At 41.6% G+C, this 12026-nt stretch overlaps 2 protein-coding genes across 3 annotated transcripts in view; one reads left to right on the top strand and one right to left on the bottom strand.

The window, feature by feature from the left end:
* Positions 1-4979, bottom strand: part of KCTD20 (potassium channel tetramerization domain containing 20) — a 91126-nt gene extending 86147 nt beyond the window's left edge. Inside the window, exon 1 of the mRNA XM_010994481.3 lies at positions 4865-4979. The gene's annotated coding sequence lies outside the window, so the exon portion shown is untranslated. The remainder of the gene's footprint in view (positions 1-4864) is intronic.
* Positions 4400-6646, top strand: LOC116147656 (serine/arginine repetitive matrix protein 3). Of its 2 annotated transcripts, none has more exons than XM_031434830.2 (2): positions 4400-4743; positions 4908-6646. In XM_031434830.2, exons 1-2 carry the CDS (start codon positions 4600-4602, stop codon positions 5298-5300), a joined length of 537 nt encoding a protein of 178 aa, XP_031290690.1. In that variant the 5' UTR covers positions 4400-4599; the 3' UTR covers positions 5301-6646. The 2 variants fall into 2 exon arrangements, with proteins under 2 accessions (XP_031290690.1, XP_031290689.1); XM_031434829.2 differs by having other exon boundaries at positions 4881-6646.
* Positions 6647-12026: the final 5380 nt, after the last annotated feature.

Raw genomic sequence — 12026 nt, 5'->3', positions numbered from 1 at the left:
TCCTTGATACTGGCTTCTCATTTTTTACTTCAAGATGAATTATTTTCTCTTTTATTTCATTTTATTTACTTACTTTTTAGGGCCATGAAGGGAACATTCTGAAATGACAGTATGGTACTGTCATCTGTCTGGCACACACCCCTTCTGCTGGACAATCAGGCAATTAAAGTGAATGCTCCCGAGTGCTTCTTCCACCAGGAAGGGGAATATCCCAGTGGGTTCCTGACTCAGAGGAGACAGGCAGCTGAATCATGAGCCTGGGTTACAGTAAGCTGGGTGGGGGTACCAGGACCTGGAGACCCAGACTGCTGAATGGCTGTGTGTGAAAGAGTATGTATTAGTTCCCTGTAGCTACCCTAAGAAATTGCTACAAACTCGGGGGCTTAAAAAGACAGAAATGTACTCTTTCACAGGAGGCCAGATGTCCAAAATCAAGATTTCAACAGGGTTGGTTTCCTCTGGAAGCTCTGAGGAAGAATTCATTCCAGGCCTTCCTTCTAGATTTTTAAAAAATATTTATTTAATCCATATCTCTTCAAGTTTTGTGTGTGTGTGTTGGGGGAGAGAGGTAATTAGGTTTTTATTCATTTATTTTAATCGAAGTACTGGGGATTGAACCCAGGGCCTTGTGCACGCTAAGCACATGCTCTACCACTGAGCTCTGTACCCTATTCTCCTTTCTCCTAGATTCTAGTGGTTAATCCTTGGCATCCCTTGGTTTGCAGATGCTTCACATCAATCTCTGCCTCCATCTTTACATGGCCATCTTCTCTCTGTGTGTCTCTCACAATCTCCTTATGCCTTTCTTTTATAAAAACATTTGTCTTTGGATTTAGGGTCCACTCTAAACTTAGGATGATCTCATTTTAAGATCCTTAACTTAATTATATCCGCAAAGACTTTTTCTGAATAAGGTCACATTCAGAGATTCCAGGGTTTAGGACTTGGACTTACCCTTCTAGGAGTCATTGCTCAACCCACTACGTAGAGGGACCCACTGAGACCAAGGGCAGTTGCTGTTCTCATTGTCCTTGAGCTACAGCAGTTATTTACAGCATGTTGCAAATTTCTCTCTGCCTAATAATTTGCATAATCTCCTATCTGTAAAAGAGGTCCCAGTTCCTAGAGACTAAACTGCATCCTTTCATCAAATTCAGACCTGGCAGGAAGATGGGTGTAATGAAGCACATTTGCAGAAGTAACAGGGATGCTGACTGGAGTTAAGAAATAGACACTTTGGGGCACGTGGCCACCTCCAAGGAACAGGGCCTTCTCGAATCTCCTCTCCCCTCCTCTGCTCCCCTCCCCTCACTCCCAGGCCTTATGCTAATGGGGATCTCTCTCCCCCACAGCTCTCCCAGATGGGAAGATTTGATTTGGGTTTGTTCAGTGGCCAGAAAGCCAGAGTCACTGCTTGGTGTTCTCTTTGGGAGGGAGGTCTTGATAAAGAGGGCCTGGCCCGCACAGCCAGAGTTTCTCTGTGAACCTGAAACCCAAGGTGACAGGTTTGAGGCCCCATGTGGATAGGAAGGAAGCTTTCTGTGAGGCACAGCAACCTGGAAGCTGTCACTGGGGGAGATACTCCAGGAATCCTCCCTTCAAACCTCCTTTGCTAGAGGCGAGCCATTTCTGTAATTCGCCTGGTGGGGACCAAGCCAGGGAAATACTGTTAACTAATTTTCAGTAATAATAATACACATTTACCATAGAAAAGTTGGAACGTGTGGCAAAGAATAAAAAAATAAAACCACCTATAATTCCATTTCAAAGGAAAGTCATTTAAAATATTAGGTGGTTGTATTTCCATTTTAAAAAACATATGTGTATGTTTTAACATCATTTGGATTATTCTGCTTAAGGAGTTTTATATTCTGATTTTTCTACTTAATGTTGTGTTATAACATATATAAATGGAAGTAAAGAGTGTTACTGTTTAACAATGAAGTTAAACATTTATTATGTGCTTATTGATTACTTTTAAATTTGTATTTATTTTTGCAACCTTTATAAAATAAGGAGAGTGACATTGCCTGTATTATTTGTTGCAAATAATTTTTTTCTAGTTTGTTTGTCTTTTAACCTTTTATGGTGGTTATGATGTGCAGAAGTTTATAATTTTGACTTAGTAAAGTCTATCATTTTTTTGTGCCTCCTCTCATTATTATTGTTGCTGTTGTGGGTGTTTTTTTAATTTTAACGTTCCTTTTATTAAACCATGTACACTACTGAAATCTAAAGAAACCATAAGAGTTTACAGGAACATAACCAAGACTGATGTCATTCATTTAATATGAGGCTTCATATACTGAAACAATTTATCTTCATTATAGAGCACAGAACCTTAAATTTTTGAAAAGCTAAATAAAATAGTATACCTAATTTCAAATCTGTTCCATGAACATGTCTTTAATAAGCATTTGAATTAACACATTGTAAACCAATTATACTTAAATAAAAAAAATTTTTAAATAATCATCTGACATACTTTTAGATGTTATACAAATAGCAAATAACAATAACTAACAAAACAAAATAATTTTATTCAACTAAAAAAAAAGTTTGAAACTCTAGTCTGTTGTATTTTTTTTTTTCAGTAACACAGTAAATGCTACAAATTATTGGGTCTAGGCTTCCTGAGCATCTGGAGTATCCCTGTATGCAATGAAATAATGTAAATATAAAATGTTATTGTTAAACTATTAATTGCATAAGGCAAAAATACAGACTTCACCATAGCAAAGATGACTACTAGCTTTGGTTACTATTAGATTCAACCATCATTCATTCACCAAATTTTCTTAGTACCCACTACAAGCCTGGCACTATTGTAGGCACTGGGTATACAATGAATTAAAAAAAAAAGTTTTTAATCTCTATGAAACTTGCATTCTGTTATGGGAAACAGACAAAACAAACATAAAAAATAAGAATTATAAATGTAGTAAATGCTATTAAGGAAACAAACAAGGCTTTGCTACAGATTAGTCTTTGAAAGATGAATTGTGAACGTTTAAAACCTAAAAATGAAAAAATTCATTAAAAGTTACATCAAGATGACATAGATTCTACAGACCTTTGCTAATGCTAAGAAAACTGCAGGCATTGCCCATGAGAACAGAGACCAATGTTTCATTGTCAAAGCTGTTGGATGGCATTACTTTTCAATATAGTAGCCTCAGAAAATAATTACCCAGTTTCATAGAGTTAAAAAGCATGTAAACACAGTACTTAAAAAAACAAAAACAAAAACAAACTAAGAGGAGCCTAAGGAAACAGGGAAATCAAATGTAATCTGGTATCCTCAATTGAATGCTTAAACAGAAAAAAAAACTAAGGAAATCTGAATAAACTATAGACTTTAGTTAATAATGCAGAAATATTGGTTCATTAATAACAACAATGTACCATCCTAATATAAGATGTTGCATTTATACTAATTTGTAGTAATTTGGAGGTAGTAACAAAAGCTCTGAATTTGGAGGTAGTAATAAAAGCTCCGAATTTCTATCAGTTATCTTCTTTTCAACCAAAAGAAATAAATGTTTCCCACAGTCTAATCTAAAATACCTGATGACTGTCCCATGACTTGGGAGGAACTAATCTCTCAATGTCTCAATTTTAAAGATGGTCAGGAAAAGTGTGAGAAAAACAATGGATGATGATAATCTCTAAATTGTAGGGTGTGAAGTTTGCATATTACAGCATAAAATTGGAGTTACCACATGAAGTGATTTTAGAGATAGCCATCACGAAATTGCAATCTTATATCTAATACAAAGTACAGAGACAGCAGAAGCCTCACTAGGTAAATAATAATTTCACTCATCAGAGACTATGGACTATCAACCATAAAAGAATCATTTAGCCAAAATGGTATTACACATTTAAATCTAACTTAAATATCTAGATGATGAATCTATGCCTTCTCTATTACTCCCTAACCCCAAAGGAAATCCTACAAAACAAAGATGTTCGTTACTCTAAAGTCCTCTCACACAGGAATCCTAAATTTGTAACTGGAAAATACCCCAAGAGGAAATGGAATGATTAACACGTCCCAGTAATTTCTGTTCGCATGACAGTGACGAGAATCAGGTGAGACGTGAAAAATTCCAAGTAAAACGATCAAGGTAAGCATCTGGCAGAGATGGGGAAAGCAAATGACACCGCCAAAGAACTGTCAGGGATTAAAGTTAAGAGAAGAAAACGAGGTTTCCAACAAGACACAGCCAAACCCAAGGGGGCAAAAATCGCCACTACCGCCGCCACTCCTTCACGCCCCATCTACCCCCTCCTCAAGTCTCCTCCAAATATATATCCTCTGCAACCCAGACCAACTCCCCACCCAGGTGAAAACAATCCAAGAATCTTCTAGGACCCCCCACTTTCCCTCCAAACTTCTCGGGGCCAAGCCTCCGCGGAAAACAACGCTCAGATCCCACCCGCCGCGCGCCCGGTTGAAAGGGGCCGGTTCTCCCGAGTGGGGCTTCCCGGGTGGGCCGCACACGCCTGACGAGCTGGGAAAAGAGCACGGGACGAGGGTCGGGCTCAAGGAGGGGAGCTGGGGTTGTGGGACGACGGAGACGGAGGAAGAAAGGGATGGACAGGAGGCCGGGACTGGGCGGGGTGAGGACAGCTCGACGGGAGAGGCTGGGCTCCGGGGAAAGGAGCCGGCGGAGTCGGGGACGCAAGGGTCAAAATCCGCCTGACGGATCTGGCGAAGAGGAGCCGGTGGCTAAGGAGGTCGGCGAACACGGGCAAGGGCTGCGGGGTGCAACGGAGCGCGAACGCGAGGCCCGCACGGAGCCTCCGCGCGGGGAAGGGCCGCACGGGGCTGGGGGGCGCGGGGAAGCCGCACACTCACCGCTCTGCGCCCGCAGGAACGCCGGCTTGAATTTCCTCCGCAGAGTCCCGAAGTCTCTCCCCGCGGACATGGTGGAGCCGGAGGAGCTGCCGCCGCCTCGGCCCAGAGACCTCCGGGACGACGCTGCTCCAGCCGGTTGACCGAGAGGCTAGAGGAAGGGCGGGCGCCGAGCTCACTCGGGCCCTACTGGGCCCGGCGGCGGAGCCAGGCTGGAGGGCAGGGCTCCTCCACACAGACCCGCAGCCGCCGCCGCCGCCTCCCCTCGGAGTCGCCCAGCACCGAGCGAGGCCCGCGGCTGCGACGGGAAGGGGGCCGTGCTGGAGGTGTGCTCGGCGGTCCCAGGGCTGGAGCCATTCCCTTCTCAGCAGCCCACTGGGGTGAGGGTGGCGCAGCCGGAACGCAGACGCGCCCGGGGCGCCTCACACGCGGCGCCTGAGCGTCGCCGCCGCCGCCGCCGCTGCCGCAGCCCGACCCGCCGAGTGCGCGAGCCTCCCGCGCGGCGCCCCGCCAGCCTCATTATTTTTATTCTACGAAGTCTTTCATCCAAATTTAGTTATCTGCGTATTATTTTAGGTTTTTTTTAAGTGGCATTATTGTTACATGTAATGCTTTAATGCATCTGGAAAGTATTTTACACTACAGTATAAAGTGTAGATCTGAAATGATCCTCTGACTTCCAGGCTGTTTTTCCAACACCATTTGCCGCATAATCCCCTCTTCTCGTTGGTTGGTGAGCTTTCTTTCTCAGTAAATTCGTATGTTATTTGGAGTAGTTTCAGAGTTATCTACTTTTTTTGGTTTGTCCATTAGTTCTTGGTGATACAACCTTGTTTTATTTCTGTAGCTTTATGATACATTTAATATCCAGCAGAGAAAATGTCCCTTCCTCATACAACTTATTTTTCTTTAACAAAAATTTTGTAGTAAACTCATCTGTTAATTTCCCAGTGAAATAAAGCCAGGGAAATTTTGTCAATTTCTAAATTCTAATTGTGTCACATTCTTTTAAATTGTAATTGGAAGTGAAGTGTGATGAACTATGAATTAACCAACAGAGATTTGAATTCTTTTCATTAGCTTTCCATTCAAGAATATGGATGTTTCTGTATTTTGTTACATCTTTTATATAGCTTATGGATCTAATACAGTTCTTAGAGGTAGTTAGAATATTTAAAAATTGCTATTGTGGCTGGAATATTTTCTGCCATCACACCTTCTAACTGGTTATATAGAAATATAGTAAATAGTAAATAGAAAATATAGTAAGTAACAGTAAATAGAAAAACTTTTTGTGTGGATTTACTTTGCACACAGGCTCTTTTGTGTTCAAAAATTTTGAGTTGGTTCCAATTTTCTGGCTGTATAATTATATTTTTACAAGTGATAATATTTCCTTCCTATACCTGTATCTATATCATCCATATCTATATAAAGGATTTCAATCTAACATGAATGAAAATATGAAATGGGAAATCTCACACATGTGCCCTCAGAAGAACAGAACTTAAGCAGAGAGACTGATTGCCATTAAATGCCTGATTTACAGAAGACTGAGACTTATCTCCTTATCAATGAATATTCACCAAGAATATCTCCCCATCCTCAAGCCAATGAACTTACTGCTTGGACTCCGGCTGGATTTCCCCCTTTTTGTACTCCTTGCTCATAAATAGAGCCCACCCCAAACCCTCAGTGGACTCACTGTATCTTGCTATAGCATGCATTTCCTGAGTTGAAATTCTTCTGCTACTCCCAAATAAACTCAAATCTCTGGTAATCTGAGATTGCCTCAGTTTATCTTCTTATTTAGGTTGATGTTCAATGATGTCAGAAGTAGGATCCAAAGGAGATAACCCCTGGAGGGGCAGTGACTCTCAGAATTGAGAGAGGGACCTGCACTGAGCCCCTTGAGCTCGATGCTTCTGAGAGTCACCTTCTGCTTCTGGTTGGATGAGTCTCCTCTCAGATTTCAAGCTCCCTCCTTTTGGTCAAGTTCTCTGACTTTATTCTGGATTTCAATAAAAGCAGATTGTCCTTCTGGTGCATGCTCTTTTGGTTTCTGAATTAGAATGCATTTGGTTTAGATTTAAACTTGTGGATTTTCCTGAAAGCAAACCGGAAACTAAAATTGGTGGCCACGGATTGAGCACCTAAATGCTGCCAGAGCACTTACCACCTATATATGAGAGACAACCATGTTCGAAGTACAAGACTCCTGTTTAAGAACAAGGTGGTCACAGATGAGCAAGTTTCATAATAGGTTGCTTACCACGCATAGGAAAATTCTGGGCAGTGAGGAACACCTCATCACAGGTTGGACAAATTGGGCAAAGGCTGTCTGCCAGGAAAAAGAAGTATCTCATAAAAGTCACACTGTGAAACAAAACCCATGTCCCAACCCCAGGCATACCCCTTCAGCTATCTATGAGTGTTTTTTCTTTGCTCTTAAATAGCTATGTGAGAATGGCTAGGAGTGGAATTGCTAGTCCCTGGGGAATATGGACACCAGTTTTTACTAATATTGTCTGATTGTTGTCCAGAATGGCTGCAGTAGTCCACATGCCCCCTCCCCCAGCGAAGCATGGAAGTTCCTGTATCCCCACAGCCTCATTAACATTCAACACATCATAGTAATATAAGAAACCAGGTTAAGAAAAACAACAACGATGAACCAAAAACATAACCTAGCATTGTAGAAAACCCACCCTCCCTTCCACTTCCTGGAGGCAATTGGTCCTACTTAATTTCTACCTTCAGTTTTTCTAGTGGTTACTTTTATTTATCTGAATAATATTTTCGATATTATTTAAGATAAATAATTCTTAACACAAAAAAATAAAGTGTCCTTTCATGCCTAGTTTAAAAAATTCCCATTAGGATTTCTTAGAGAAATTGTCAACCTATTGACATAGTTCCTTGATAGTAACAATTCCTTAATCTTAAAACATCTTGGATTTCTTAAATATAGTCTACAGGATGTGATGGCTAAGTCATTTAATGCACTTGCAAGTTTAATTTTCTGCTTGATATTAAGAAATACTGTTACATTATTGCTCTAAGTAATCCTACTATATCCCTGACAGTGACTTGGAAAACCCAAAGCATGTGACCCTCAGTATTAATCAGGGTTAGCAAACTACGGTTTGTCACCTATTTTTGTATGTCCTGAGAGCTTTTGAGAGTAGTTGTTACATTTTTAGATGGTTGAAAAAGATTTTTTTTAGGAATAATATTTCATGACCTATGAAAAGCATATGCAATTCAAACTCAATGTCCATAAATTCTGGGGGGACACAGCCACGCTTATTTGTTTACATGTTACCTATGGCTGCCTTTTCGCTCCAACCAGGGAGTTGAATCATGGCAACAGACATCATATGGCCCACAGAACTGAAAATATTTACCATCTGTTCCTTTACATAAAACCTTTGCCAACGCCTGGTAGAAATGATTCAATCAACAAAACTTTGTGGAGAAAATACTAGTAACAGATGTGCTGTTCTGCTCTGGGTGTTTACTGTCCTGCTAGGGAGACAGCCACAACCCAACGTGACAAGTGCTGGATGGGGCAGCATAGGGGCATCCAGGGGGATAGAGCAGAGGCCTCTGAGCCACACTAGGGAGACCAGGGAAAGCTTCCCAGAGCTGGTAATGTCCGAGCAGAGACCTGCAGAGTGAGAAGGAGCAGGTCATGTGAAGATGGATGAGGGCAGGTAGCAGGAAGAATGTTCTGGGCAAAGAGAACAGCATGTCCAGTGGCCTGAGGGATCATGTTGTTGGAGGAACTGGGAGATAGGATCATTTGCATGACTGGGGAGTGAGGAGCTGGGGTTTCGGTACAGCTCTGTCCAGTGTCAAAGCTAGGCTATCATGATGGTCACCTGAGTTACCCACTTCGAGTGGAGACCCAGAAACAACTGAGGAGGAGGAGATTCTGGGAGTCACTGGGAGGAGTCAGGGGAGTGTGGGTGGGGATTGAGATTCATTGAGCACTTTAGCCACAAGACCTAAATTCAGTCATTTTGCATGCGAACCAAAAGAATATTCTGAGACTATTTTCTGGTCGAGGGACTTTGGTCCTCAGCCCTCCCCAGGCTTGGGAAAGAGTGAGGTCACAGTCTTTCAGATATCTCTCACTGAGAAGGAAGAAGACATCTCTCCAGGAAACTCAGCAGGTGGGAAGCCCAAACTCCAGATAGGCTGGACCTTGAACTGGTGGATTCCAGGCAGAGGGTGTGGCCCTGGCAAGGAGAGTGTGTTCGCACTCTTGATCTTTGCTCCTGCAAGTCACCAAAGGCACTCTATTTCCATAATGCAAATTATCTTGCCAGGCTGAGGGCAGAGTTCTGGGAACTGGAGTTCCAAACAGACAGGTTTAATTGTCTCATGTGAAAATTCTCCTTCTCTTAAATATGTCCCTCAGAATTGCTCTACCTAGGGCTGCTGAGACTTGGGGCTCTCTTGTTCTCACCCCTCTTATTGTGATACCTGCCTTTTCACTTAAGACCAGGTTTATCTTCTGTGTCCCTGTGTTACATACCCAGGCCACACAAGAGGGTAAATAGTCTTTTTTTTTTTTTTATTGTAGTCAGTTTACAATGTTGTGTCAATTTCTGGTGTACAGCACAATACTTCAGTCATATAGGAACATACATATATTTGTTTTTATATTCTTTTTAGCCATAAGTTATTACAAGATATTGAATATAGTTTCCTGTGCTATACAGTACAAACTTATTGTTTATTTTATATATAGTAGTTAGTATCCACAAATCTCGAACACCCTGTTTATCCTTTCCCACCCTGTCCTGCGCTGGTAACCATAAGTTTGTTTACTATGTCTGTGAGTCTGTTTCCGTTTTGTATGTAAGTTTGTCTTTTTTTTTTTTAAGATTCCAAATATAAGTAATATCATAGGGTATTTTTCTTTCTCTTTTTGGCTTACTTTACGTAAATAGTCTTTCTAAACAAACAAATATACAGACTTTTGGGGAAAAAATTATCCATTTTGGGAATATACCACCGTTTATTTACTCTTCTTATTGTTATGGGGCATTTGAGTCATTTCAAGTTCTTGAGTTTCTGTCTATTATATGTAATGCTGATATAAACAATCTTTTAGTGTTGTTTTGAGGGAGGTTGTGCCTGCATTTCTGTTGTGTGTGTGTATCTAGGGGTGGAGGTGCTGGGTCACAGGCTAGGTGTCTCTTCAGCTTTACTAAACATTGCCACTCAATTTTCCAAAGTAGCTATACCATTTTCCACTCCCACCAGCAGTATATGAGAGGTCGGGTTGCCCCATATCCTCTCTGACACTTGATATTGTCAGTCTGAAAATTTACAACTACAGCTGCACACAGCAAGCAGTATGGCTGAATCTCACAAACCTGAAATAGAGTGAGAAAAAAAAAAAAAACCAGAGATAAAAGAAAACATGCAGTCTAATTCCCATTCATATAAGTCCCCCAAACAGGCAAAATAATCTAAGCTGTGAAGTCAGGACAGTGGTACCCATGAGAAGCATGAAGGGGTTTCTAGGGTGCTGGTGATGTTCCGCATCTTAATCTGGGTGCTGGGTACACACATTTATTCCCTTTGTGAAAATTCATCAAGCTGTGTAGTTGTGATTCATGCACTTTTCTGTGTGTTATATTGAAATTAAAAATTCAAAAAATATTCTCTCTCAGTCTCTCTCTCCCCCTTCCTCTGTCATCTTTCCTCACGGCATGTGGGTGGGAGCTGTCCCCATCAGAGTCCCATTCGAGGCCACGCGACCTGTATCGCTTCAGCACTCGGAAGGGCTTGCGATTGGTTTCATGGTCTGTGGTCTCTGTCTTTTTGAAATCCTCAACACTTTTTCAACTTAGGACTCTCTGTTTGCATTTGTCACTGGGCCTTACACATCGTGTCACCACCCTGTGGTGCCACAGGCAGCTGCCAGTGTCTCTCCACAGATCCTTACCCAAGGCTTGGTCTTTGATGGGCACTGAAGACAGGGCTGGGTTGCCCCTCTGCCTGATTAGAGAAGGTCCGAATGCCCGTGATGGCTCCCCTCCTGTGAGAACCTGAGATTGTACTTATCTGCAGATGGAATTACTGGGTCAGAGGGTAGTTTCCCGCACAATGTCCCGCTTGGCTGTCTGCCCCTGTGCTTCCATCTGCCTTTAAAAAAAATTGTGATGAAATATACATAACATACAATTGACCATCTTAACCATTTTTAAGTGTATAGCTCAGTGGCATTAAGTACGTTTACATTGTTATACAATCATCTCCACCATCCCTCTCTAGAACTTTTTCATCTTCTCAAAGTGATACTCCGTACCCATGAAACAATAACTCCCCATTCCCTTCCACCTAATTTTATGATTTTTTTCTGTATGTCTCTTTCCAACTACACTACGAACTCCATGAGGGTGTGGGTTGGGGGGTACTTATTCACCTCTGAATAAGGAGGAGCATGTATGATGCGCACAGGACTTGGAGGAGATGGAGGAGATGGCTAAGAAAACAGTTTTGTTAAATAAATAAAAAATATGAGATATAATTTAACCCTTGTTTGAAGCCTGGGCTGGTTCTTGGGCTAATAAATTCTCTAAATTCAGTGTTGAGTCAGTGCCCAGCACATAGCTGGATCCAAAACCTTTTTGCTGACAGTATGAATAAAGCCTTAATAACTCTGCTACTGATAATAAAATATTGGCCCTTAACCAATACAGAAAGGACCTAGGAAAGTGCCTGGCAGTCAATACATTTTCTTCTTTTCTTTGTGAGCATTATCACATTTCACCCTACATCACCCTCTAAGGTGGCCACTCAGTTTCTGAGTGAGAAACAAACTCAGAGATGTTGTACCCCCTGCTGGAGGTCACACAGCTGGCAGATGGTTCCAGGGCTGGGAGACTTTAAAGCTCAGTGCTTTCAATATTTACTTTGTAATGCCTCCCTGTGTCAATCAACTTAAACAGGATTTCTGACATTTTTTGAATAAAACTAGTTTTTCTTTTCTGATTACAAACAGGTATAAATTCTCTTTTTTTAAAAAAAAATTCAAGCACTACAGAAAGTGTAAAAAAACTTCTTAGAATGTTCTGTCAAGATTCATGGCGACCCTACCCAGGGATAGCAGGATTTGAAAAACATACCCCTTAGCAACTCCTTC

This window comes from Camelus dromedarius, chromosome 19 (genome assembly GCF_036321535.1).
Source record: "Camelus dromedarius isolate mCamDro1 chromosome 19, mCamDro1.pat, whole genome shotgun sequence".
Classification (NCBI taxonomy): Eukaryota; Metazoa; Chordata; class Mammalia; order Artiodactyla; family Camelidae; genus Camelus; species Camelus dromedarius.
This window is presented reverse-complemented; position numbering and strand designations above follow the sequence as displayed.